The sequence below is a fragment of the Stegostoma tigrinum genome, chromosome 11 (assembly GCF_030684315.1).
Source record: "Stegostoma tigrinum isolate sSteTig4 chromosome 11, sSteTig4.hap1, whole genome shotgun sequence".
NCBI classification, from domain to species: Eukaryota; Metazoa; Chordata; class Chondrichthyes; order Orectolobiformes; family Stegostomatidae; genus Stegostoma; species Stegostoma tigrinum.
This window is the reverse complement of record NC_081364.1, coordinates 12934083-12956585: the sequence shown is the minus strand read 5'-3', so window position 1 is coordinate 12956585 and position 22503 is coordinate 12934083. Positions and strand designations below refer to the sequence as shown.

General features: G+C 40.1%; 1 protein-coding gene and 1 long non-coding RNA gene across 4 annotated transcripts in view; one reads left to right on the top strand and one right to left on the bottom strand.

Moving 5' to 3' along the window:
- Window positions 1–17979, top strand: part of traip (TRAF-interacting protein) — a 44063-nt gene extending 26084 nt beyond the window's left edge. For 2 of the 3 annotated variants that reach the window (XM_048547327.1, XM_048547328.1), the window contains exons 9-16: window positions 54–141; window positions 4483–4572; window positions 6860–6948; window positions 8250–8405; window positions 9087–9132; window positions 12106–12219; window positions 13508–13558; window positions 14207–17979. In XM_048547327.1, the coding sequence (XP_048403284.1) occupies window positions 54–141; window positions 4483–4572; window positions 6860–6948; window positions 8250–8405; window positions 9087–9132; window positions 12106–12219; window positions 13508–13558; window positions 14207–14323 (751 nt within the window). In that variant the 3' untranslated portion in view covers window positions 14324–17979. The remainder of the gene's footprint in view (window positions 1–53; window positions 142–4482; window positions 4573–6859; window positions 6949–8249; window positions 8406–9086; window positions 9133–12105; window positions 12220–13507; window positions 13559–14206) is intronic. The other variant, XM_048547329.1, reaches the window with a different exon arrangement.
- The window catches only part of LOC125460191 (uncharacterized), a 56805-nt gene that overhangs the window by 18237 nt on the left and 16065 nt on the right, over window positions 1–22503 (bottom strand). The gene's annotated exons all lie outside the window — the stretch shown is intronic.

Here is a 22503-nt window from a genome sequence, read left to right as displayed (position 1 = left end):
GCATTTGAGGCCCAGGTGGCAATATTCAATGTTAGTGTTGAATTTGTTCACAGGGAATATGAAAACCTGAAGGGGACATATAAATCTTCTGTTGATATGTCTGAGAAGTTGAAGAAAGAGCATTTTGTAACCAGCTGCAAGGTTAGTACGACATCCGCAAGTTAACTGTATGAAACTTCTATCACTGATTTTTCTGTAAACCTGGATATTTGGCCTTGTGAAGATGTGAAATTTATTTTATCTCCCATTGTTGGTTTTTTTAATATAAAAGACATTCAAAACTTTCCAGTTTTATTAAAATAGTTTAATGATGATCTGACAGTACTTTTCAGCCAATCATGCCTCTGTGTGCACTTTGAGCACAGATCCCTGCACTTCTGCTGTGCCTGTTCAGATTTTACCTTTGAAAAATATACCACTATTTCTTTGACAGTTACTGTTGAAAGTGTTTTCACCATGTTTTCCGATGCTTGATGTAAATTACCCAGGCGATTATGAAAAAGAGGCAGACGCAGACCATTTGGCTCACCCTGGCCACGACATAAAATCAGGACGGGCTTGAAATACTCTGGGAGTCTGGCAGTATCTCCAGAGAGTAAAACAGCGTTAATGTTCCAGTTTATGAACATGTAGACATAAAAATTAGGAGCATGATGCGGCAAACCAGTTATTTTCAGTACAAGAGACACTGATGTAATCCATTTTGAATGAAGAAGAAAGACATGCATGTTTCTTAAACTAGAAAGACTGAACACCACCATACTCTGCTTCAACCAAATGCATCTCTATATTAAAAGAGAAAGCGCTGGAAAAGCTCAATAGGTCCGGCAGTATCTGTGGAGACAGAAACAGAGTTAACATTAATTCCAATATGACTCCTCTTCAGAAAGGTTCCTGAAGCATTAGGAAGCCATGGGCAGCTTAATCTAATGCCCATCGTAGTGAATCTATTAAAGAGGTTATTACAGGGCTCTTAGAATTTCTTAATGCAGTCAGGCAGAGTCAACATGGCTTTAGTGAAAGGAAGATCATGTTTGACAAATTTATTGGAGCTTTTTTATTCACTTGTGGGAAATGGGTGTTGCTGGTGGTGCCAGCATTTATTGTCCGTCCCTATTTGCCCTTGAGAAGATGATGGTGAACTTTCTTCTTAAACTATTGTAACACATGTGCTTTAAGTGGACCCACATGTTATTAAGGAGGGAATTCTCGTTGAGTAAGTTACGAGCAGCATGGATAAAGGGAAACTGGTTGATATGCTGTACTTTTCTGTAAGACACTTAAAAAGGTGCTACATCAAAGGTTACAATGCAAAACAAGAACTTGTGGTGTAGGGGGTAACGTATAAACCTAGATAGGGGACTGGTTGGCGAATAAGAAACGAAGGATATGCCTTGATGTGTCAATTTCAGGTTGTTAAGATGTGAGGATTGGTGGGTCTTTAGGATTCAATGTTCAAGCTTTGACCGTTTACAATCTTTCTAAATGACTTGGATGCAGGGTCAAATTATACAAAGGCAGATAGAAAGGAAGTAGTGAAGAGGACAGAAGGAATCTTCAAATGCACATAGATAAAGCAAATGGGATAAAAATAAAGGTAGACGGAGTTTACATTGGCCAATTTATAAACACTGAATGCAGTGGTGATTTATAAGATGAGGAGGCTATGCTCAGACTAGGTAAACGGAATGGGAGGAAATTTGTCTTGGATGTTTATGTCTCGTGGACAAGTTAAATCAAATGGCCTGTTTCTGTGTGTAAAATACTGTGTTTAAGGTTCACAAAAGTCGAGGTCCATTTATATTTTTCTGATGCCTTTAAATGTACTTAAATGGGCTAAGGGTGTAGGTCTCTGAGCGTGTAATGCTGCGTGTTATAATCTTGTGGATTTTTGTGGTGGTCAAAACACAAATCAGTGTGAGTGGGAGAAAGAATAAAATTAGTTTGTGAATTAGAATATTTCTTATCTGGTTTGGGATCTTGCTTTCTGCTGGAGTCAAGAATGTATAACTCAACAGACATGTCTGAAAATTATCTGAGATAATGGGAACTGCAGATGCTGGAGAATCCAAGATAAAAAGTGTGAACTTGGATGAACACAGCAGGCCAAGCAGCATCTCAGGACCACAAAAGCTGACATTTCGGGCCTAGACCCTTCATCAGAGAGGAGGATGGGGAGAGGGTTCTGGAATAAATAGGGAGAGAGGGGGAGGCGGACCGAAGATGGAGAGAAAATAAGATAGGTGGAGGGGATAGATCAGTCCAGGGAAGATGGACAGGTCAAGGAGGTGGGATGAGGTTAGTAGGTAGGAGATGGAGGTGCGTTTTGAGGTGGGAGGAGGGGATGGGTGAGAGGAAGAACAGGTTAGGGAGGCAGAGACAGGCTGGGCTGGTTGTGTGGTGCAGTGGGGGGAGGGGACGAACTGGGCTGGTTTTGGGATGCGGTGGGGGAAGGGGAGATTTTGAAGCTGGCGAAGTCCACATTGATACCAATGGGCTGCAGGGTTCCCAAGCAGAATATGAGTTGCTGTTCCTGCAACCTTCGGGTGGCATCATTGTGGCACTGCAGGAGGCCCATGATGGACATGTCGTCTAAAGAATGGGAGGGGGAGTGGAAATGGTTTGCGACTGGGAGGTGCAGTTGTTTATTGCGAACCGAGTGGAGGTGTTCTGCAATGCGGTCCCCAAGCCTCTGCTTGGTTTCCCCAATGTAGAGGAAGCCACACCGGGTACAATGGATACAGTATACCACGTTGGCAGATGTGCAGGTGAACCTCTGCTTAATATGGAAAGTCATCTTGGGGCCTGGGGTGGGGGTGAGGGAGGAGGTGTGGGGACAAGTGTAGCACTTCCTGTGGTTGCAGGGGAATGTGCCGGGTGTGGTGGGGTTGGAGGGGAGTGTGGAGAGAACAAGGGAGTCACGGAGAGAGTGGTCTCTCCAGAAGGCAGACAAGGGTGCGGATGGAAAAATGTCTTGGGTGGTGGGGTTGGATTGTAGATGGCGGAAGTGTCGGAGGATGATGCGTTGTATCTGGAGGCTGGTGGGGTGTTGTGAGAACGAGGGGGATCCTCTTGGGGCGGCTGTGGCGGGGGCGGGGTGTGAGGGATGTGTTGCGGGAAATGCAGTCAAGGGCATTCTCGACCACTGCAGGGGGGAAAGTTGCAGTCCTTGAAGAACTTGGACATCTGGGATGTGCGGGAGTGGAATGCCTCATCCTGGGAGCAGATACAGCAGAGGAATTGGGAACGGGGGATGGAATTTTTGCAGGAGGGTGGGTGGGAGGAGGTGTATTCGAGGTAGCTGTGGGAGTCGGTGGGCTTGAAATGGACATCAGTTTCTAGCTGGTTACCTGATATTGGAGATGAGCAGCAGAACAGCTTGTCCCAGCTGAACTAGACTCAAGGAACTTCTGTGTCTTTAATAATATTGGACGTTGATCTGATAGAGGATGTGATGTTAACGCCTCACGAAAGTCGGCCAAGTGTGTTTGTCATCCCACTTGCTGCTCACCCCCACCTCATATCTCACTGTCACCCTCTCACACATTCTCACTGTGCCCAGACACATTTAACCATTCGTTCACTCCCCCAACTAATTATTGAAACCCATCCCCGGCAATGACCTCAATGCTGCTGGCATTTCTGTCAGTGAAGGTGTCAGGCTGGCAATCTGTTGGCACAGGAAAATGGAAGCGTGAATGCAAGCTGTCTTTCCATTAGATCAGAACGACCTCTAGCAAACCCCAGTTTTGGTTCCTCAACTAATTCCAGACTGGCTCATATCTTCCCCTTAAATTAAGCTTCAGGACATCTGAAACCCAAGAGAAAATTTGGATTATTTTTAAAACTAAATCACTTCAATAAGAAATTCCCCATTGTGACATTTCAAATGAACAATTGCAGAGATGGATGGAAGCTCACTGATGTGTACTTACACAGCTCACGTTATTGAACATGCTACCTGAGACAAACCTGAATGGGGCTGTGTGTGCATCGTGCAAAACAGTAGGCAACTGCTGAGATGGAGAGCCTTAGGATTTGGTGGCCTCTCTTAGAAGCTGGCCTTCAAAGACCAGGCAACCTGAAGCCTATCTGCAATCATAAATGCAAATTCTGGACTGCCTTGTTGAGATTTCTAGGCCTGGCAGTTTGGAAAGCACTGTTCTTAATGCTATCTCTTTTTGTGGATAATTATTAAGTCAGAATGATGTGATCAGCAACTGAAATAATTAGGAATATGGATTTAAATTTATTTGCAGCTGCTGCGACTTTATTGTTGCCCTCTTGAGCTCCCCATAGAGACATTATTGCTGTCATCTATCATTGGCACATGAGCTTAAAATGTGCTTTGTTTCTTTTTTCTCTCTTTATCTGATATTTTTAATTGTGTCGTTCTGTCCCTGCCGACAAGACAATACCTTGTGTTGCAGTACAAGACTTTGCCATCTTTAATCTGAAGCTAGTTTTTCTGTGCCTATTTAGCTAGAGAAGAATGTGTCACAGTTAGAGAAAATGAAAGAGGATCTGCGTGCATCACAGGAGGATTTGCGCAATGCCGACAGAGAAATCACGGTAGGTTTGCCTTTAATACACATTGACCCAGAGAAGTGAAGCCATTTCCTTCAGCATTTTATTTAATCATTTAGCTTTTATTGAGTCTATTTTGGAGGCTTGGGGAGGTGTACATTTCTCCAATGCTTGTTTTACAGAGGGAGGGTGGAGAAGTGATGTCACTGGAGTAGTAATCCACAGGCCCAGGTTAATGCTTTAGGGACATGGGCTCAACTTCCATCACAAAGGTTTTAGAATTTCAATTCCATTAATAAATCTGGAATCTAAGCTCAACTACAGAGGGTCTCCGATTTACAAACATTTACTTAAGGCCTGAAACTGGAGCCAAAATTAAAAATAGGTGGCGATGAGAGTGGTCTAGATTATCAAGTAAAATGACCCACTTGTGGAGAAACAGTTTTTTTTAATATATTCATTTAAGATAGGTTTTCCTGTCTAAACCAGGGGAATCTGATCAAACCAGTGGCCGTGTTTGTTCATTTGCTTTGAAATAAACCAACTAAAGCAATCTCACCACACCAAGTGTTTGTTCTGTCTGCCTTCAGAGAGATTAAAAAGATTCAGGTGAACAATTCGAATGTCTAATCTAGGTCGCAAAGAACTAATGTTGTGAAACCTCCCTTATACGTCAAATTCTCACATGTATTGGGCTTCGATCAACAAGCCCTGTAAGGTGTTCACTCAGTTACATGGATAATTTACTTTGAGACTCTGTAGCAAACTCCAGTTTGTAACAGCAATCTTTGAGGTTCGCCACACCTTAAAGCTGAGATGCCATCAGAAGGTATAGGCAGAAAAATGGCAGATGGAGTTGAATCTGGACAAATGCAAGGTGAAGCATTTTGGAAGGTCAGGTACAGGTGGCACAGCCCTGAGGAGTATTGATATGTGGAGGGATCTGGGAAGTGGCAGCCCAGGTAGATACAGTAGCGAGAAAAGTCCTATGGCATGATTACCTTTGTTGGAGTATAATGTGAGGCAAGTTATGCTGCAGCTTTATAGAACTTTAGCGAGGCCACATTTGGAATATTATGTACAGTTCTGATCACCACATTACCAGAAGGATGTGGATGCTTTAGAGAGGGTACAGAAAGTTTTGCCAGGATGTTGCCTTGTATGGGGGATTTTAGCTATGAAGAAAGGTTGGATAGACTGGGTTTGTTTTTGCTGAAATGCAGGAGGTTGAGGGGCAGCATAATAGAAATTTATAGGTTTGTGAATGGCGCGGGTGGAGTGAAAAGTAGGAGGTTTTCCCCAGGGTGGAATGGTTAATTACTAGGTTCAAGGTGTGGGGGTTTGAGTGAAGGAGGTGTTTAAACAAGATGTGCGAGGCACATTTTTTTGCACAAGGAGTGGTGCCTGCCTGGAGCGTGCTGCTAGAGGAGGTGGTGGATGCAAACACAGTAGCAATATTCAGGAAGCACCTGGATGAATACGTGAATAGGAAGGGAATAGTGATATGGATCCTATAAGTGAAGGCAGTTATGATTTGGAAGGGCAAAATGTGTCAGCCGAGACTTGGAGGGCCAAAGGGCTTGTTTTTTGTCCTAAGAGCTCTGGATATCAGTTTGGTGATGTCACGGAGAAGGTGTAAAAACCTCCTTTGGTTGTAAAAACTCTCCGTCTCACTAATGTACTTTAGGAAAGGAACTGCAGTTCTTAACAGGTCTGACCTACGTGTGACAGCAGACCCACAGCAATGTGGTTGACCCTGAATTGCCCTCTGAGCAACTAGAGAAGGGCAATAAATGCTGCCCGGGTCAGCGACTCCCTCATCCCATTCACAATTTTTTTTTAAAAAAGTCACGTGTGCTTGAGTCCAAGTGGTTTAAGTTTAAATTTGACGAGAGACTACAAACTTTCGTCTTGAAGTTTTGTTTGGGATGTTAGTCTGTAATTATATGACTATAGTTATTTTAACATGCATTAACAAATTAAAAAATAACCCAATCAATGCCATTTTTAAAATAGATGACCATCAATGACACATTATAGCATTCATAGGCCAATATCATGTCCTATCCAGACAGAGAAACATGGCTATAGGTATAATTTTTGTCTGAAGAAAACATCTCATTGTGGAATCTGTTCACTTCGTAAAGGGCAAAGTGCCCCACCCCCACGTTTACATCTGTCATAGTTCCTTTCTTCAAAAGGAACCTTGTTTTCTTTTTCTTCTGCCCTTGAAGTCATCCTCCACCGTTACCCCTCTCCCCACTCCACTTCATGTTGCAGAAAACTGAGCTTTGCAGTCCTCGTAAAGAGACGCAAAATATTTGTTTTGTAGAACCTAAAAAAGAAGGTGGAGTTCCTCCAGAAGTCCCTCAGTACGCCAAATCGCACCAACGAGGCAATCAGCCGCTTAATCTTTGAGAGGTGGGTGAACTAATTTTCTCTCTCAAGGTTCCGTGCCTGTTAATTTGCAGCTTTTTATTTATAACTATTCAGGAAACCTGATGTATTTCTCCCCATTCTCTTTTGTGTCTGTCCTATGTTGCATATCAGCTCTGGGCCTGACAATGTAAATGTATTATTTTTCCCTTTGTTGTGCTCATTGCTGTGGGAAGGTACTTCTGACCATTTCCGCTTGCCTCAGTGCCAACGCAGGTCGCGTGGAAGGTTTGTGGCAAAGGAGGCCATTCAGCCCATTGTGTCTGTGCCAGCAGAAAAGAGCTTTCGGTTTCATCCCAATTTCTAGTACTCGGTCCATTACCCTGTGAGTTACAGCACTACATATGCATATCCATTGCTTTTTGAAGCTGTAAAGGTTTCTGCCCTGTGACCTTTTTGAGGCAGAATTCCAGATTCTCTCATTCCTCTGACTAAGAAATATTGTCCTCACTGCCCTCTAAACCTTCTATCAAGTATTTTAAACCTGTTGTGTCTGGTTGCTGACTTCTGCTAAGGAAAATTGCTCCTTTCATTCCCTTCAATTAGGTCCTTCATAAGTGTATACACTTCGGTGAAATCTCCTTCTCCAATCAGTCTGCTGTGTTGAAAAAGACAACCCCGGCCTAAGCAATCTTTCCTTGTAGCTAAAATTTTCTATTCCTGGCAACATCCTCATAAATCTTCTATGTCCTCTCTTCAGTGTGATCATATTCTTCTTGTCAAGCAGTAAACAGATCTGGACACAATACTGTAATCTAGCAAGTGCTTTACAGGATTTTACAAAAACCTGCTCCAATCCATCACAGCTCCTTGCTTCCTTTTATTTCTGACTCTTGCAGCTTACATTGAGTGCTGTTTTTATTCATCTACAAATAAGCATATGTCCTTGACACTGATTTTAGCATTGCAATATCACTCAACAATAATAACTGTTAAAAGGAAATTGGGTGTTTACTTGGAAAGGTGAAATTTGCAGGACTAAGCCTAGAGAGCAAATGAATTGGTCAGCTCTTTGTGTTGTCACAGACCTAATAGGCAGTATCCTTCCTCTCTGCATTATTCTGCTATACCCCTCACTTAGCATTCTGATACCTCTTACTAAAAAGCAAAGCCGCTACTGCAGGCAATCAAAAATTGTTAGTGTATTTTTTCGTATGAACAATGCTGCATTTCTGAAGTGCCTTGCCACAATGTTTCAAAGACAGCCTGTTGTGTTCTTGCTGGCTTCACAGAAGATGTTCGTATATTACTGTCAGTTAATGCTGAAATGATTCTGGTGCTTGCAGCCCAGCCCCTGTGGATTTACAATACCCTAAACTGCACAAGCCGACTGTTGGAGAGGATATTGATCTGTCTGTGACATATGACTTTGATACCCCTGATCATGTTCCTCCAAAATCTCTCAGCACCTCGTCAAAGAAAATAAAACTAGACACTGCTGGGTAAGTGTGGTAAAATAGTTCATTAATGCATATAGGACGTAAAGTCAGAATATCTTTAGGGAGTAAACTGGTGACTACGTCACTGACGTATTTGGGTTTCAAGTAGTTTGGTTTTATCATTTCAGAATATGCAACAGATTAATAATTCTTTCAGTTGTTGTGGTTTTATATATATTTACTTAAAAAACATGGATCTAATGATGTTTCACACAATTTACATAAGCAAATTAACTTTTAGTCAGCTGGATTCACATTATTCCAGGTGTCAGATTTGTTAGCTTTATATACCAGTTATCCACTGTTTCCATTCACTTGAATCTATTAGACTAGCACATCTTCACAATTTATATCTTCTCCCTGTTTGCTACCGTCCTTATGTTGGTCCTCCCTAAAACTAACTGTCAATCTGCATTCTGCAAATACCGCTTACGCGTAAGGAACACAAAAATAGACACGTAGAAGAAAGTTGATTATTTGAAACCAGGTTTTATTCATTATTCTACATCGCTCTATAGACTCCAGATTGAACTAATGACAATGTGATTGTTATGCTTTTCTAAGGTACTGCATAGTCCTTTTTGAAAGGTGACAGTGTTTGAGCCACACCAAAATTACTTTTGTTTTAATGTCGCACACTAATTGTATTTGGCCTTTTTTCCACCTTATTCTCCTATTTCACAGGTTACCAAAGTTAAATCAGTCTACTAAATCAGTGGACAAATCAAAGGTGAGCATTTACTTACAATCTTTGCATACCTAGTTGTATCATTGTTACCTTTTGAAGACTGAATTTGTTAAATTGTCTTTAAAAATAAATAGCAATTACCATGTAATCTAATTGGGGGTACAGGTGTATGTCAAGGTTATATGTTGAATTGTAGGATTGTTTTTGGAATGCAGGACAAACAGGCAAATTATAGGAATTTTAACCACCTGGAACTCCGTACAGCATTGTTTTAAAGGTAACTCATTCATTCAGATTTTGCTTTTGTTTTTGCAGCCAACAGTAAATGCATTGTCATCAATCGGTGCCCTTTGACAAATACATGGAAATCACACCTGATAACTCTTAACTCTGCAGTTAATAATAATCAACAAGCCTGTGATTACTTTGAAATTTGAAAACACAAGGCGAAAGATTATATCAAAGTTTTGAATGTAACAGGGAATGAACTCAATGGGTCAAATGACCTCCTTTGCCATAATTACTCCATGAACAGCAGAACTTGCATGAGAGTATGGTTCTATGCTCAATGAGAGCACTTGGCAGCAAATCATGTTACTGCTCCAGCGACGCTCTTTGCTGGGCCCACAGGGTGGCAATATACTCCCTGTATTAGCACCCTCACTGGTCTTCCTAATAATGAAGTATGCCTAGTGATCTTTAAATTAAGAATTGTCCAATCTTCAACAGTAATTTTCCAGATTTACCAGGCTGAAGGACCTTTTTCTTAAAAAAAATCAGGATTTCCATCCAATATTTACCTCCGTATTGATCAGTTCCTTGTCTAAGTAGATTCTGAGATATACTTGCATTCCATTGGTCATATTGTCATGTAATTGTATAACGCATTGAAATTGCACAGTGATCTCATTATTGTAATACATATGCACCCTGGACCTGCCGATCAGTACCAGTTTTTGGATAATTGGGTTATTTAAGTACTATTAACATGTTTTGCACCTGACATGTGGCCCCAAAAATGAAACTAACGTGTTGAGACAAGATTTATTGGACCTTCATGTTAAAAGGGTAATACTTTGAATATCAGTCACCAAATATCAGCCATAGATGTTCCTTTTTATCAATGATTGTGAGAAAATTATGAGTGTTTATGATTTATCACGGACAATGACAGTCCTCTTGGGATGTTTGGCCATTAGCAGCCATTACGCTGTAAAAATAAGATAATCAATAAAGCCGCACTCCATCCTGACTTGGAATTATGTTATCATTCCTCCACAGACATTAGTTTGAAACTGTGGAACTCCTTTGGAGTACTCACACCCCAAACATTGTTGCAGTTGGAGAAGAAAGTTCACCACCACCTTTTTGACAGCAAAAAGGGTAGAGAAAAATTGCTGGCCCCAGCCAGCAATGTCAACATCTTTTGAAAGAATAAAAAAAAAGTCAAATTGTAGCATATCTTAAGAGCTTTGATGGCTTCTAGTTGAATTAAATTCAGCATGTAGAGCAGTCACTATATGCAATACATGCCACCAATGTAATTTTGTATGTGTCATGCTTTTTAAAAAAAAAGCATCTCTTGATGCAATTGTATAACATACTACTTTAAATATTTACTTTAGCGGTCAACAATGGACTCGTCTGTTCATATTCTAATCTCAAATGAAATTTCTTCACCATCCTAAACTACCTCCCTTCCTGAAGAGCACCTTATCAAGAACAAATTCAACTTCTGTCAAGCTTACCAAACAGAAATTACAAGTTCTTTTTTTCCCCCCTCAAGCTGTGGGTATTTCCCCGAAATCCCAAATTAATTCCAGAGTCTTCTATCTGAAAGTCTAAGGCATGTTGACTCATGAACACTCCCAAGGCAAATAAACCTTCGTGAGCTTCCACAAACTATCTCTTTTGTTTCAGTAGGAATCACCAGGTTTACAGAAATACCTACAAATTGATCATTAAATCTCATCACACAGAAAACCCATATGCTACTGAATCGAAATTCAGAATTCCAAAATATATACATTAAAATATGTCAAATCTATCTGAATGTTGATACCTATAATCATACTTATCCCTAACTGTCCCTGAATCTGGTTTGCCAGAACAATTTCAGATGGCACTTAATCAGGCTTAGAGGGGAGGTGATGGCCTAGTGGTTTTATGACTGCACAGTTAATCCAGAAACTCGGCTAATGTTCTGGGATCAGGTTCAGATTCTGCCACAGCAGCTGGTGGAATTTGAATTCAATGCAAAAAAAGTGTGGAATTAAGGATCCACTGATGACCTAGAAACCATTATCAATTATCAGAAAATCTCAACTGGTTCGTTAATGCCCCAATTGATCAAGATCTGTTTGTATTCTTAGATAACCTTCTTCCCTGTCCACTATTCCGTCAATTTTATTAACACTAATCCAGGTGTCTGGATTCCTAACCCAGTAGTCTTACCCCTATGCCTGTTCTGTTTTGTGAGTAGAAAATTACAGCAGGATCGTCTTTCTTGACTCAAACTATGCACTTACAAGTGTACTTTTAATATGTGTTTATTCACACAAATGTGAATCACTATGAAATCTTGCACTGTGAATAATTGTAGCCTTCCTATGATAATGTTACCTATTGTAAACCCAAATATTAGACAAAAGGGTTGGTGAGGTCAGAAACAGTTCTTCTGATGAATTGGACTATGACACATCTGCCTCCTCCCAGCCAATAGAAACTGGTGTTCTGTATTTTACTATATTTAGCACTGCTTTGAAGTTGTTATTATTGCAATGTTTGTGTGCAAAGGAAGTGCAACCTAATGCATGTCCTTAAAAAGCTTGATAAAAGTCTGAAATATCTAGTTTAAATTTGAAAACTCAGCCTTTATTTATGAACCCGAACATGAGTTAGGTTTGACAATTTGATTGGATTTATCTGGTGATGCAATGGTGGGGACTTCGCTTTGAGCAAGTATTTGAATCTGTATTGCAGAAACCTTAAAAAAAGCTTCTTTTTATCTTTAAGAAAATGAACAATGATGAGGATGATCGTATTCTCCCAGCATTCCTCAAAAACTCAATGCTGTTCCAAAAGAAACGTTGTGGTAGCTTCTTGATTCCACAAATGAACCAAGGATCAGTAAGTAATGGGGATAGTTTCTTTCCTGTTCACAGGTGCTGTGGGAACTAAACTGGGCCCAGCTTCCTTCAGACCTATTGTGAAAAGCCCATCTTTGTCACAATGTACTATTGTTAAAGTTAACCATTTCCGATTAGACTTGTACCCAAATTCTATAATCGTTCAGTAGATGTTTGGCATTCAGGGAGTGGGAAGAGCTGAGGAGTTTAAGCTCTTGCGCTGTTTACTAAATTTTATATTATTGTCTCAGCAATTTTTATTTTTACATAATAAAATCATTAACGTTATGCAGGATGAGTATCCAAACAAAAAATATTAAAAACCCAAGGTAGCAGCAGTAACAGCCTAGATGCATGATCAGAGGTTATGGAGGTTGTATGGTTATCGGTTCTGAATGAGCACCTGTGTGGGTCTGAGTAACACCTGAAGTGACCCACCCTGGAATCAAGACAAACAATTTTGACCTAAAGTATCTAGAATACAGGTATTATTTTTCACAAGAAATTACGTCAACCATCTCCAAAAGGCTGTTTGAGTTAGACTATACCGAGAGAGATTGTCATACATCAATTAGCATTCCTTAATTTTGTGTCCTGCCTCCTGTTAAATTCAGCATTTTTGTTCAGAAGCAGGCTGGATATCAATGTTTTCTTCAGTTTTTTTTTTAAGTTGGTGTACCGCGCTCGTAATGGCTTATATTTTGCATGGCTAATTAAGGCACTTGCTGTTCATTTTAATTACATTGAAAAATCAAGCACACAGAATCTGAACTAGAAAGTGTCATTGGAATATTTGGTTCAGTGTACAATGATGTACAGAAAGCAAAATAGCAAGGGCAAGGAAAATGGGATTGGAGGTGTTGTAAGAAGAAATATAAAATTAAGATACTTTAATTCTCAGGAATAGTTAAAATTTGGAGGAATATGACTCCATTCTAAAAGTTAGTCTTCAAACCAGTGAAGTTGCTAGTAATTAAGATTTAATCATGCTTTTTTTTCAAAAATGTATTTAGCAATTGAATGAGTATGTGCACACTTTCTCTGATATGTTTCGTGAGCAGCTGGAGGGTGAGCGCCAAGCTTTTATGTTCCTTTATTGTTTGAATGTCGAGTCTGTCAGTGAGGTACATGTTGTGAAGTTTGTGGAGTAAGGCAAATTGGACAGAAACTTTTAGATTTTAGCACTTAACCGTGCTATGTGCAGAGGTGGGTTCAGTTCAGTCCTTAAAAACCTCACCATTTTTAACCCAAAATCCAGGCTACTGTTAATTTCTCTTGTCTTGTCCCAGGTGCGGACCGGCTTCGATGGAATGGGGGGAAGGACCAAGTTTATTGAACCTGTATCTTTTGCTGGATTGTTTTTGGGTGAAATGAGGTAGAGACAGAAAATATTGCATCTGATGAAGATGGAGCTCAACCTGTTTTGTGCTAGAGAGGAGTCAAGTTTCTGTCTCTGTATCCAGATTGTTTGCAGTTTTGTAGCCAATGTGGTCAGTTGGACAGTGGAGCAGAAGGATGCAATCAGTGATGAGGATACAGAACTTGTGGGAATTTGGGCACCTCTGTGTACGGATAGTGAGCAAACTGTCGACACAGACCGAGAGGGTGAGACAGGTGGGAAGGCCTGTCTCTCTCGGTCCAGTCTCTAAAGGGTAGGACATAGATCAGAAGGAAGGACCAACAGTGCATCGTTTGGGAAGCCAGAAGTCATGATGAATGGATGTGAAGAGAAGTCAATGCTGGATATTCTCCAGCCACAATGGGACAAGTACGAGTTGATAAGTTAAAATATTTTACAATTCATACTAACCGTTACATTTTAAGGATGATTGTGTTGTAGTCATGACTTGTTAATCCAGAGAACTTCATTCTCCTGATGGGCAAAAATGTGTATGTGTCATTTCAAAAATACAAGGGGGTGAATAATAGCTTTTTAAACTGTTGCTTATATTTTTTAAAAAAATGACTTTTCTTTAACATGCCTTCAGACCAAAATGACTGAAGTTCGGCCACTGCCATTAAAGGCAAAGAGGAAGAAAGTGTCTCGGACAGCTGTCAAGCCTTCTGTTTGCAAGCAGCACAAGTTGGAGGATTTCCTGATTTGATTCTTGAATTTCAGGGATGCAGTTTGACTTTGAACTGAATGCCAGGTCTGCAGTAGCATGTTAATGTTGACATCAGTGTCAAAACCCAAACTAGAAAAATGCAGCTGGCCTGCACTAAATGACAAACGAGCTAAATCTACTGCAGGATTGTTAAAGTCAACAGTCCCAAGCGCAAAAAGCCTTGTTGGTCTTCACAATAATTGAACCATTTCAACTCCAGACAGCCTACTGATGTTACCCTCATCCCTGAAAGCCTTAAATAATTGGCATTCAAAAAGGAGAAATCACCATGGTTTTAAATAAAACTCTTACTCAAGAAGAGGTGACAGTGTAAAGAATAGAAGAACTTTGATTGAAATCAGATTTCATATTATGAATATCAACAGATATTTCTATGGCTTTACCTGATGATCGTGAGGTATTTATACCAGGGAATACACCGTAATCACCCAGCAACAAACACCCCAAGTCAAGTATAGCATGGGTTAGGTGAAGAGTATATCTCTGTCCTGTGCCAGGCAACCATTATTTGTGTAAGTGTGATATTTTCTTGTTTCCTTGAGCGTGTCCCTCCCTGAATGACAGTGTCACTTTTTAGTGCCAAATTGGAATGGCCTTAAAATAGGAGTTTGTAGCTTTTGAAACTATCCAAACTTGTACTGAAGCATCTAATTGCAAAAAGAATTCCTGAGCCAGTCCCAGTCCATTTCATGTTGAATTGACGTCAGCAGTGACTTACATTTGAAGTTGGATTTGAAGTTAATCTGGTCCCAGAAATTAGTTCATGGTCACCTAGTAAAGGGCTTCCTATGTTTGCTTTGTTATCATCTGAATCCCTGGTCTGAATTAACCTGCCGATTTGAGTCACGCATGGAGCTGCCTATTGACTGTAATATACCAGTGACTTCTCAGTACAGATGCCAGCTGAACACTGCGTAAATACTCAAGGTGCAGTACTGTCAAGCTGGACTCTTCAAATTCCTGTCACAGGCTATTAGGTTTCAGCATCATTTTGAACAAAGTTGATTTTATATTTGCAACATTTTCACAGTAATGAAATAGTAGATTTACTTTGTACATCAGTGTGCAATTTAGGGGCAGATAACCACATCAGTCACCACAAGACTCCTAGCTAGTGGAAGGGTTTGAATTAATTGACATTTTAATATTACAAAGATACAGAAGAAGCAGCCAGTTCTTGTGATTCACTGAGGTATCCAGTATCCCCACCTGACAATGGGTCATTGCCATTTACCGGTAAGCTTCCACTTCTTACTTTAGTAGACACTTAATGTACATACTGATCAAGGACACTCTTATTTTTAAAGTCCTGTAGTAAAGTGAAATGACTTTTGTAGAGGTTACCTCTTATACTCTACTCATGACCATTTTTTATTTCGTTTTCCCTTTTTTCTATTTTTTTTTCAATATGACAACTGATGGCATTGAGGGAACTGGCAGAGGATGGATCCTAAGCCTGACCTAATGGTGCACACAGCTACTAAATAAACATTGCTGAAGAAAGCCAGCAGCACAGAGGCAGGCTCAACAATCTTGTATTTTCATTCAGCTCCTTTGAACTGTCAGGCTCAGTAATTTGTTTTTCAGCCAATCTTTGTTTATGCAAGTGTTGAGCTTTCACTGTAACATCTAATTATCATTCTTCTCAGGTGATAAGTCAGGATGTCTGCCTCCACACTGTGTCCCTCAAACAGTGTCCGTCCATCTATATACAAGCAATTTTCTCTAATGGGGAGAAGATGCCAATGGTCCTTTGTGGACAGTGGCTAATTACTTACCATTCTTGATTTCAATAGCAGTGCCTTTGGTGATTTCTTCAAAAGACAGGTCCTTGTTGATGAGACTGCCTCTTTAAAAGTCTTTGGTAGCAAGTGCGTCTAATAAGGTTAAAACTTTTCGGTTGGTATAAACTTAGGACTAATATTTTTAAAGCCCTATATATAAACAGCACTTATTCAAAAACCAATTGGTGAAAAATAAGAATGTAAACTTTTATGAACCATGAATTCTTTCCTAAATCTTGTATTAACATTACAATTGGAAATCAAAGTAATTTATCCTTCACATTGGAAAAACAATGTGTTTTTAGTTGGTTTAAAACTGCATTTTATTCTTTAATAATTGCTTGATTTGGGTGAGATTTTCACTTTAGGTTTTTAGTTTGTGTTATCAGAATAGGATGCAGTTTTTTTTTTAAAAAGCGTTTTACTTCTGTATGGGATTGCTCTGACTATCCAGCTGGTTTCTCTGTTTCAATTTGGTGCGAGTAACAGATATCTCTAAGAACATATCCCATTGGTCAGGCTGTTGGTCTAGAAATAAATGAGCTCCTCCAATGCCGATGGTGACTTGGGAAATTCTAGCGGAACTTAATACGTTATCACTGTACATCAAACAATGCTGTCTGTTCCTTCATTGTCACCTTAGATACATAAGAAATCACAGAAAGTGGCCTGTTTTGACTTTGTGTGTTGCCTGATTCTAGCCAGCTGGTAAAATAAATAAGTGATGTCATCCATCAAATTCCTTTCAGTTCCATGTCTCCATATGTTTTAAAAGAATCTTATCAGTCAACACGTCAACAATTCAGGCCTCTAATCCCGAACTACTTTAGCCAGAAAGGTTAGACTTTGATCAAGATTTCTTTAGATTGAGAGTTTAAATGGGCTCTGGTACAAAGATTTCAAATTGCCCATTGGGATTACAATCTGTAAAGAAATGAATAATATTTAGTATCTGCTGCTGTTACCCAGTGAGCCTTGGCAGTGAATCGATTTTATTTCTTGAGTGAAACATCCCTACATTGTGTTTTGGATCTGAAATGTGCTTGGATTAGGTCTATTTAGCTACTGAATTTGGAATTGATAGTAACTGTAGGTTGAATTTGATGACATAGGCTTGTTTCCTCCGTTAGTGATGTTTGTTTGTTTGTTTTGAGATTAGGTGAATTTTCTGGTATGATTTGTGTTGGGTGTTTGTATGAAGCCCTTTATTTGAAACTTTTTCACAGTGGTTTTCCATCTGATTCATTTGGTCCTGAATGCTTATTGCTTGACATCAAAAATAGATGAATCAAGGAATCTTTTAACAGCTGCATGAGAAGCAGGTTCGCAAAAGGACCATATAAAAGGTCAAACATATAAAACACAATTTTTGCATATTTAGTAATCTGTAGAGAAGCAGAACAAGGGCATTCTCTCACCAATGTCACATCCACACAGCAGCCTGTGCTACACACTCAAAAACCGGGTTTACAGGTTTACAGGATTACAGTTTCTGGACTTGAAATAGTAAGTGATGCCTATGTGATGCATTAAAGAAGTGACCACCTTGAATTAATTGCAGCCATTTTGCAGTCCAGGTGGCAGTTAGCATAGCCTTCCACCACTGTTAAATCTATTGATTTTTGACACACTTGTGCTTCCGATAGTTTAACAGTTCTGCATAGTGTTGCAGTGCTTCTTTTGCAGCCTGTTCATTTATTTGGTTCACTGCAATGACGAACCTGGTTTTGAGTACAGTTGTCATTTAAAAAAGCTGAATGATATATGTTTATATCTTGGGCATTGATGCATTGGATTATTTATATACGTTTGTTGTACAGTATGTGACACGATTAAATATTTTGATTCAAATATTTTCTTACTCGTCTGTTCAATAAACAATAGCATCCAGACCACTAATATAAGAACTAGTACCAGGAGTAGGCAGTTCAATCCTTGAGCCTGCTCCACTATTTCGTACAATCGTGGCTGGTCTCAACTCCACTTTCCTACCCACTCTCTAAAATCTTCAACTAATTATTAATTAAAAATCTGTCTAACTCCATAAATTTACTCAATGTCCCAGCATTCACCAGACTCTGGGGTAGTGAATTCCATCAATTCACAGCAGTTTCAGAGAAGTAATTTCTCTTGAAATCAGCTTGTCGTAAAAGTGTTCTAGATTGCCCCACATGAGGAAGCATCCTTTCTACTTTGTCAATCCCCTTTAGCATCTTTATATACCTCAATCAGATCTCTCATTGTTATAAGCTGCAGAGAGTATAGGCCTAAACTGCTCAGTCTGTCTTCATAAGTCATGATGTGGAGGTGCTAATGTTGGACTGGGGTGGACAAGATCAAAAATCTCACAATACCATGTTATAATCCAAAAGGTCTATTTGAAGAGACAAGCTTTTGAATTCTCACTCCTTCAGGTGCCAGTGAGAGAAGTGGCATCAAACACAAAACTTAAAAGCAAAAGATCAAAGGGTCATGGAACTAATGCGAATGTATTGAACAAACCTAAGATGGCTGTTAAATCTTTGATCAGTTTGAAAGGATTAATACGAAAAATTCCAGAATTTCTTTCAAGTCACTGCCCTGCAATAACTCAAGGTTTTAATAGTTCCCTCTGTGTACCAAAGGTGATGCCCCAGGTCAGACAATGCATTTCAGGTGTGAGACCTTGTTTAGAATCTGGCCACATATCAACTTGGAGTTAGACTGGTTTTCTTTCCAAAGGGGTAATTTATAAAATGTCACATTGACCAAATTGTTTTTGAACACAATAGAATGTATCTGCAATTACAAATCAGCAAATGCAAATTCACCCCCTGTGCATGTGTGTGTGTGTTTGTGAGGAATTAACCCCGCATACCAATCACCAGACAGGGATGTCCCCTTCCAGTTGGGGAGCACTTTGGCAGTCAAGGATTTTCTGCCTTAGATCTTTGGGCAAACGTTCTCCAAGACGGACTTCAGGGTACACAGCAATGCAGAGCCTGATGGACAAGTTTGGTACCCATGAGGACGGCCTCAACTGGGATCTTGGGTTTACACCACACTAGAGGTGACTGCATTGCGGTCTATACTGTCACACACACCTATTCACCCTGTCTCATACATTCACTCACACGCCCATCCACACACATCGTGTGCACACAAATCTGTGGGGTGAATTTGCATTCGCAGATTTATAATTGCAGATGCATTCTCTTTTGTTCAAAAAGCACACAATTTGTAGTCAATCAATGTGGTATTTTATACATTCTGGCTTTGGAAATAAAGCCAGTTTGACTTCCAAGTTGATATACAGCCACATCCTAAACAAAGGCCTCACACCTAAACTGCACTGTCTGACCTAGGATGTACATTGTGGGAACTGAAATCACAGGGCAGTGACTTGAGAGAAATTGTGGAATTTGCATATTAGTCCTTTGTAACTGATTAACGATTTGATGTGAAGATGCTGGTGTTGGACTGGGGTGGACCCAAAAGCTTTCATTTTCAAATAAACCTATTGGACTATCATTTGGTGTCATGTGATTTTTTAACCTGATTAAAGACATAACAGCCATTTTAGGTTTGTTCAACACATTTGCATCAGTTCTATAATCCTTTGATCCTTTGCGTATAAATTCTGTGTCTGATGCCACCTCTCTCTCTGACACGTGAAGGAATGAGACTCTGAAAGCTTGTGATTTCAAATAAACCTGTTAGACTATATCCTGGTGCCATGATTTTTGACTTGACTGCATTAGTCAAGCCTTTCATCTCTGAAATCAATTTAGTGAACCTTGTCTGAATTGCCTCCAAAATAACGACATCCTTTGTCAAGTAACGAGCCCGAAATTGTACATAATATTCTGCGCAGTCTCACTAATGCTTTGACAGTTGCAGCAACACTTCCCTGTTTTTATATTCTATTCCTTAGGAAATAATCAAAATTCCATTGGTTTTCCTTACCTCCTGCTGTAACCTTCACAACTGTTGCGCTGAATGTTCGGTGAGGAATGGGGAAGGTCAAATCTAATAACTTGTCAGTACATGTTTCAAAGCAAGTGAGTTCAAACTGAAAAAGAAGCAAAATGCTGGAGAAACTCGGCAAGTCTAACAGCAGTGTGGAGAGAGTTAACACTTTGAGTTTGACCTGACTCCTCAGAACTGAAACTATTGACAGAAGAAAAGTGAAAGTAACAGATGGTGAGGGTGCCTAGAGCAAAAAGCAAAGTGAGTGCTAGTTGGGGTAGCGATGTGGATGGAAAATAGGGGTGAATAGGGGATTATGGGTCCACACTGCTGCGAGCAAATCCAACAAGACACAAATAGGATGGGGCACAATAGAACTGCAATCATAATGGAAGACAGGGCTTATGGTCTGAAGTTGTTAAATTTGACATTGAGACCTAGAAACTACATGGTGCCTAAGCAGAAAATGAATTACTGTTCCTCTAGTTTGCACCAAAAAAAAACTGATCTTGTGAATAGACTTGCAGTGAATAGTCCTTTATAGCACAGTAAAATTTCCCCATACACTTCACAGGAGTCTTGGGAGACACCAAGACATGCAAGGAAATATTAAGACAAATAATCAAAACCTTAGTTGCAGGTTGATGTTAGGATGCATTTTAAAGGATGATCATTGTGGTAGAGAGATTGAGAAAGAAATTTCCAGAGCCCAAAGCCCTGAAAGCTGAATGTATAGCCACTGATAGAGGAAAGGTTAAAGTCGAGAGGCTAGCATTAGAGTGCACTTGTTTTTCAGTTATGTAGAGATTTGAGAGATATAGAGAGGTGAGGCTCTGGAGACAATTGAAAACAAGGACAAATTACAGCACCTGAAATGGTTTCTGTCATGCCATAATACCAAAGATAGTTTTCTTACTAAAGCATTTTGCCTTGTCTTACAACTTGCTCAGACTGCATGCTAACCTCGTGCATATCCAATTCTCACTACTCATCTCCTAAGGCTCTGTATTGCCTTTCCAAACTTCTTCATTTTTCTACCAATTCTTTTCTTGAGACCCTCCTTTCAAACCTATTGCTAAGCTTTTGGTCATCTGTCCAATATATTGCCTTAAGTGGCTCAGGTTCAAAATTGTTAAAGCCCCTGTAAAGTGTCTGACTACTGTGAGGATGTTTTATAAATGGAGACTTCTGCATGTTAGATCCATGCAAATGTTAATCTGTAATCAACCACTGGGAATTACATTGATCCTGACTCTCTTCCAAGTTCCCAGCATCACAGCTGGCCTTGTAGACTCAGCTGGAGAGAACCATGCTGTGCTAAATAAAGCTCCTTCTGTATGATTGGCACTTGAACTCTGAGCACAGCATCCTTCCCACATGCGTCTCAAATCCCTATGCATGGGCAAGTCCTGGCAATAGTTACAGCTATTTTGCAATGCAGTCCAGTACTTAAACTCACGTGGACTTGCATTATGGTCAACATTTATTAGCTTGTTCATTCCAATGATGAATCTTGTTCGTAGAACACAGAAAGAGGCCATTCAGCCCATTTATGCACAATTTCTTTGAAAAGCTAAATTTGGAGTTTCATGACGAGTATAACTTTGCATTCAGCAGTAGTTGGTGCTTTTTTTTCCATGGCATTTTAAAATGGCAACAAAAATACACCATCCACCCTCGAGCCTAAAGATATTTTGAACAGGAATTTTCACAAGAAACTATCCCCTCCAGCCCACACTTGCGGTGTACCTTAGCATAAGCCCAAAGGAATTCACAAGAACATAATCAAGCAAAATTTGGCAAAGACAAGCCGGATGTTCGGACAAGTAGAGAAAGGTTATGGAGTGGGTTTAAAGGAATCGGATGGAAAGGATCAGAGAAGGAACTCCAGAATTTGGGGCCTGGATAAATTAAGACACAGCCACCAGTGGAAGTTGAAGAGTCAAAGATCCCTAGAAGAAGGGACTGGAGTAGGATACTGGAATGATGAGTCTATGAAGGGGTTAGAAGAAAGGCCTCAGGAATTTATGTCTGAATTGATGCTGGACAACCTCGTGCAGGTAGGGGTAGTGTCCCTACTTCTGCCCCCTTGACAACAGAGGTGATTAACAATGTCTCTGAGCTGTTTGATTCAAAGATAGTGGGAACTGCTGATGCTGGAAAATCTGAGATAACAAGATGTAGAGCTGGTTGATTACAGCAGGCCGAGGAGCAGGAAAGCTGACATTTCGGGTCTGGACCCTTCTTCAGAAACGTCTGAAGAAGGGTCCAGACCCAAAACGTCAGCTTTCCTGCTCCTCTGATGCTGCTTGGCATGCAACGTTCATCCAGCTCTACACCTTGTTATCTCAGATTGATTCAAAAATGATTTTAAAAAGAAAACCTCAGCAAAGCTGCCAGTATCTGTGGAAATGAATGGAGTTAATT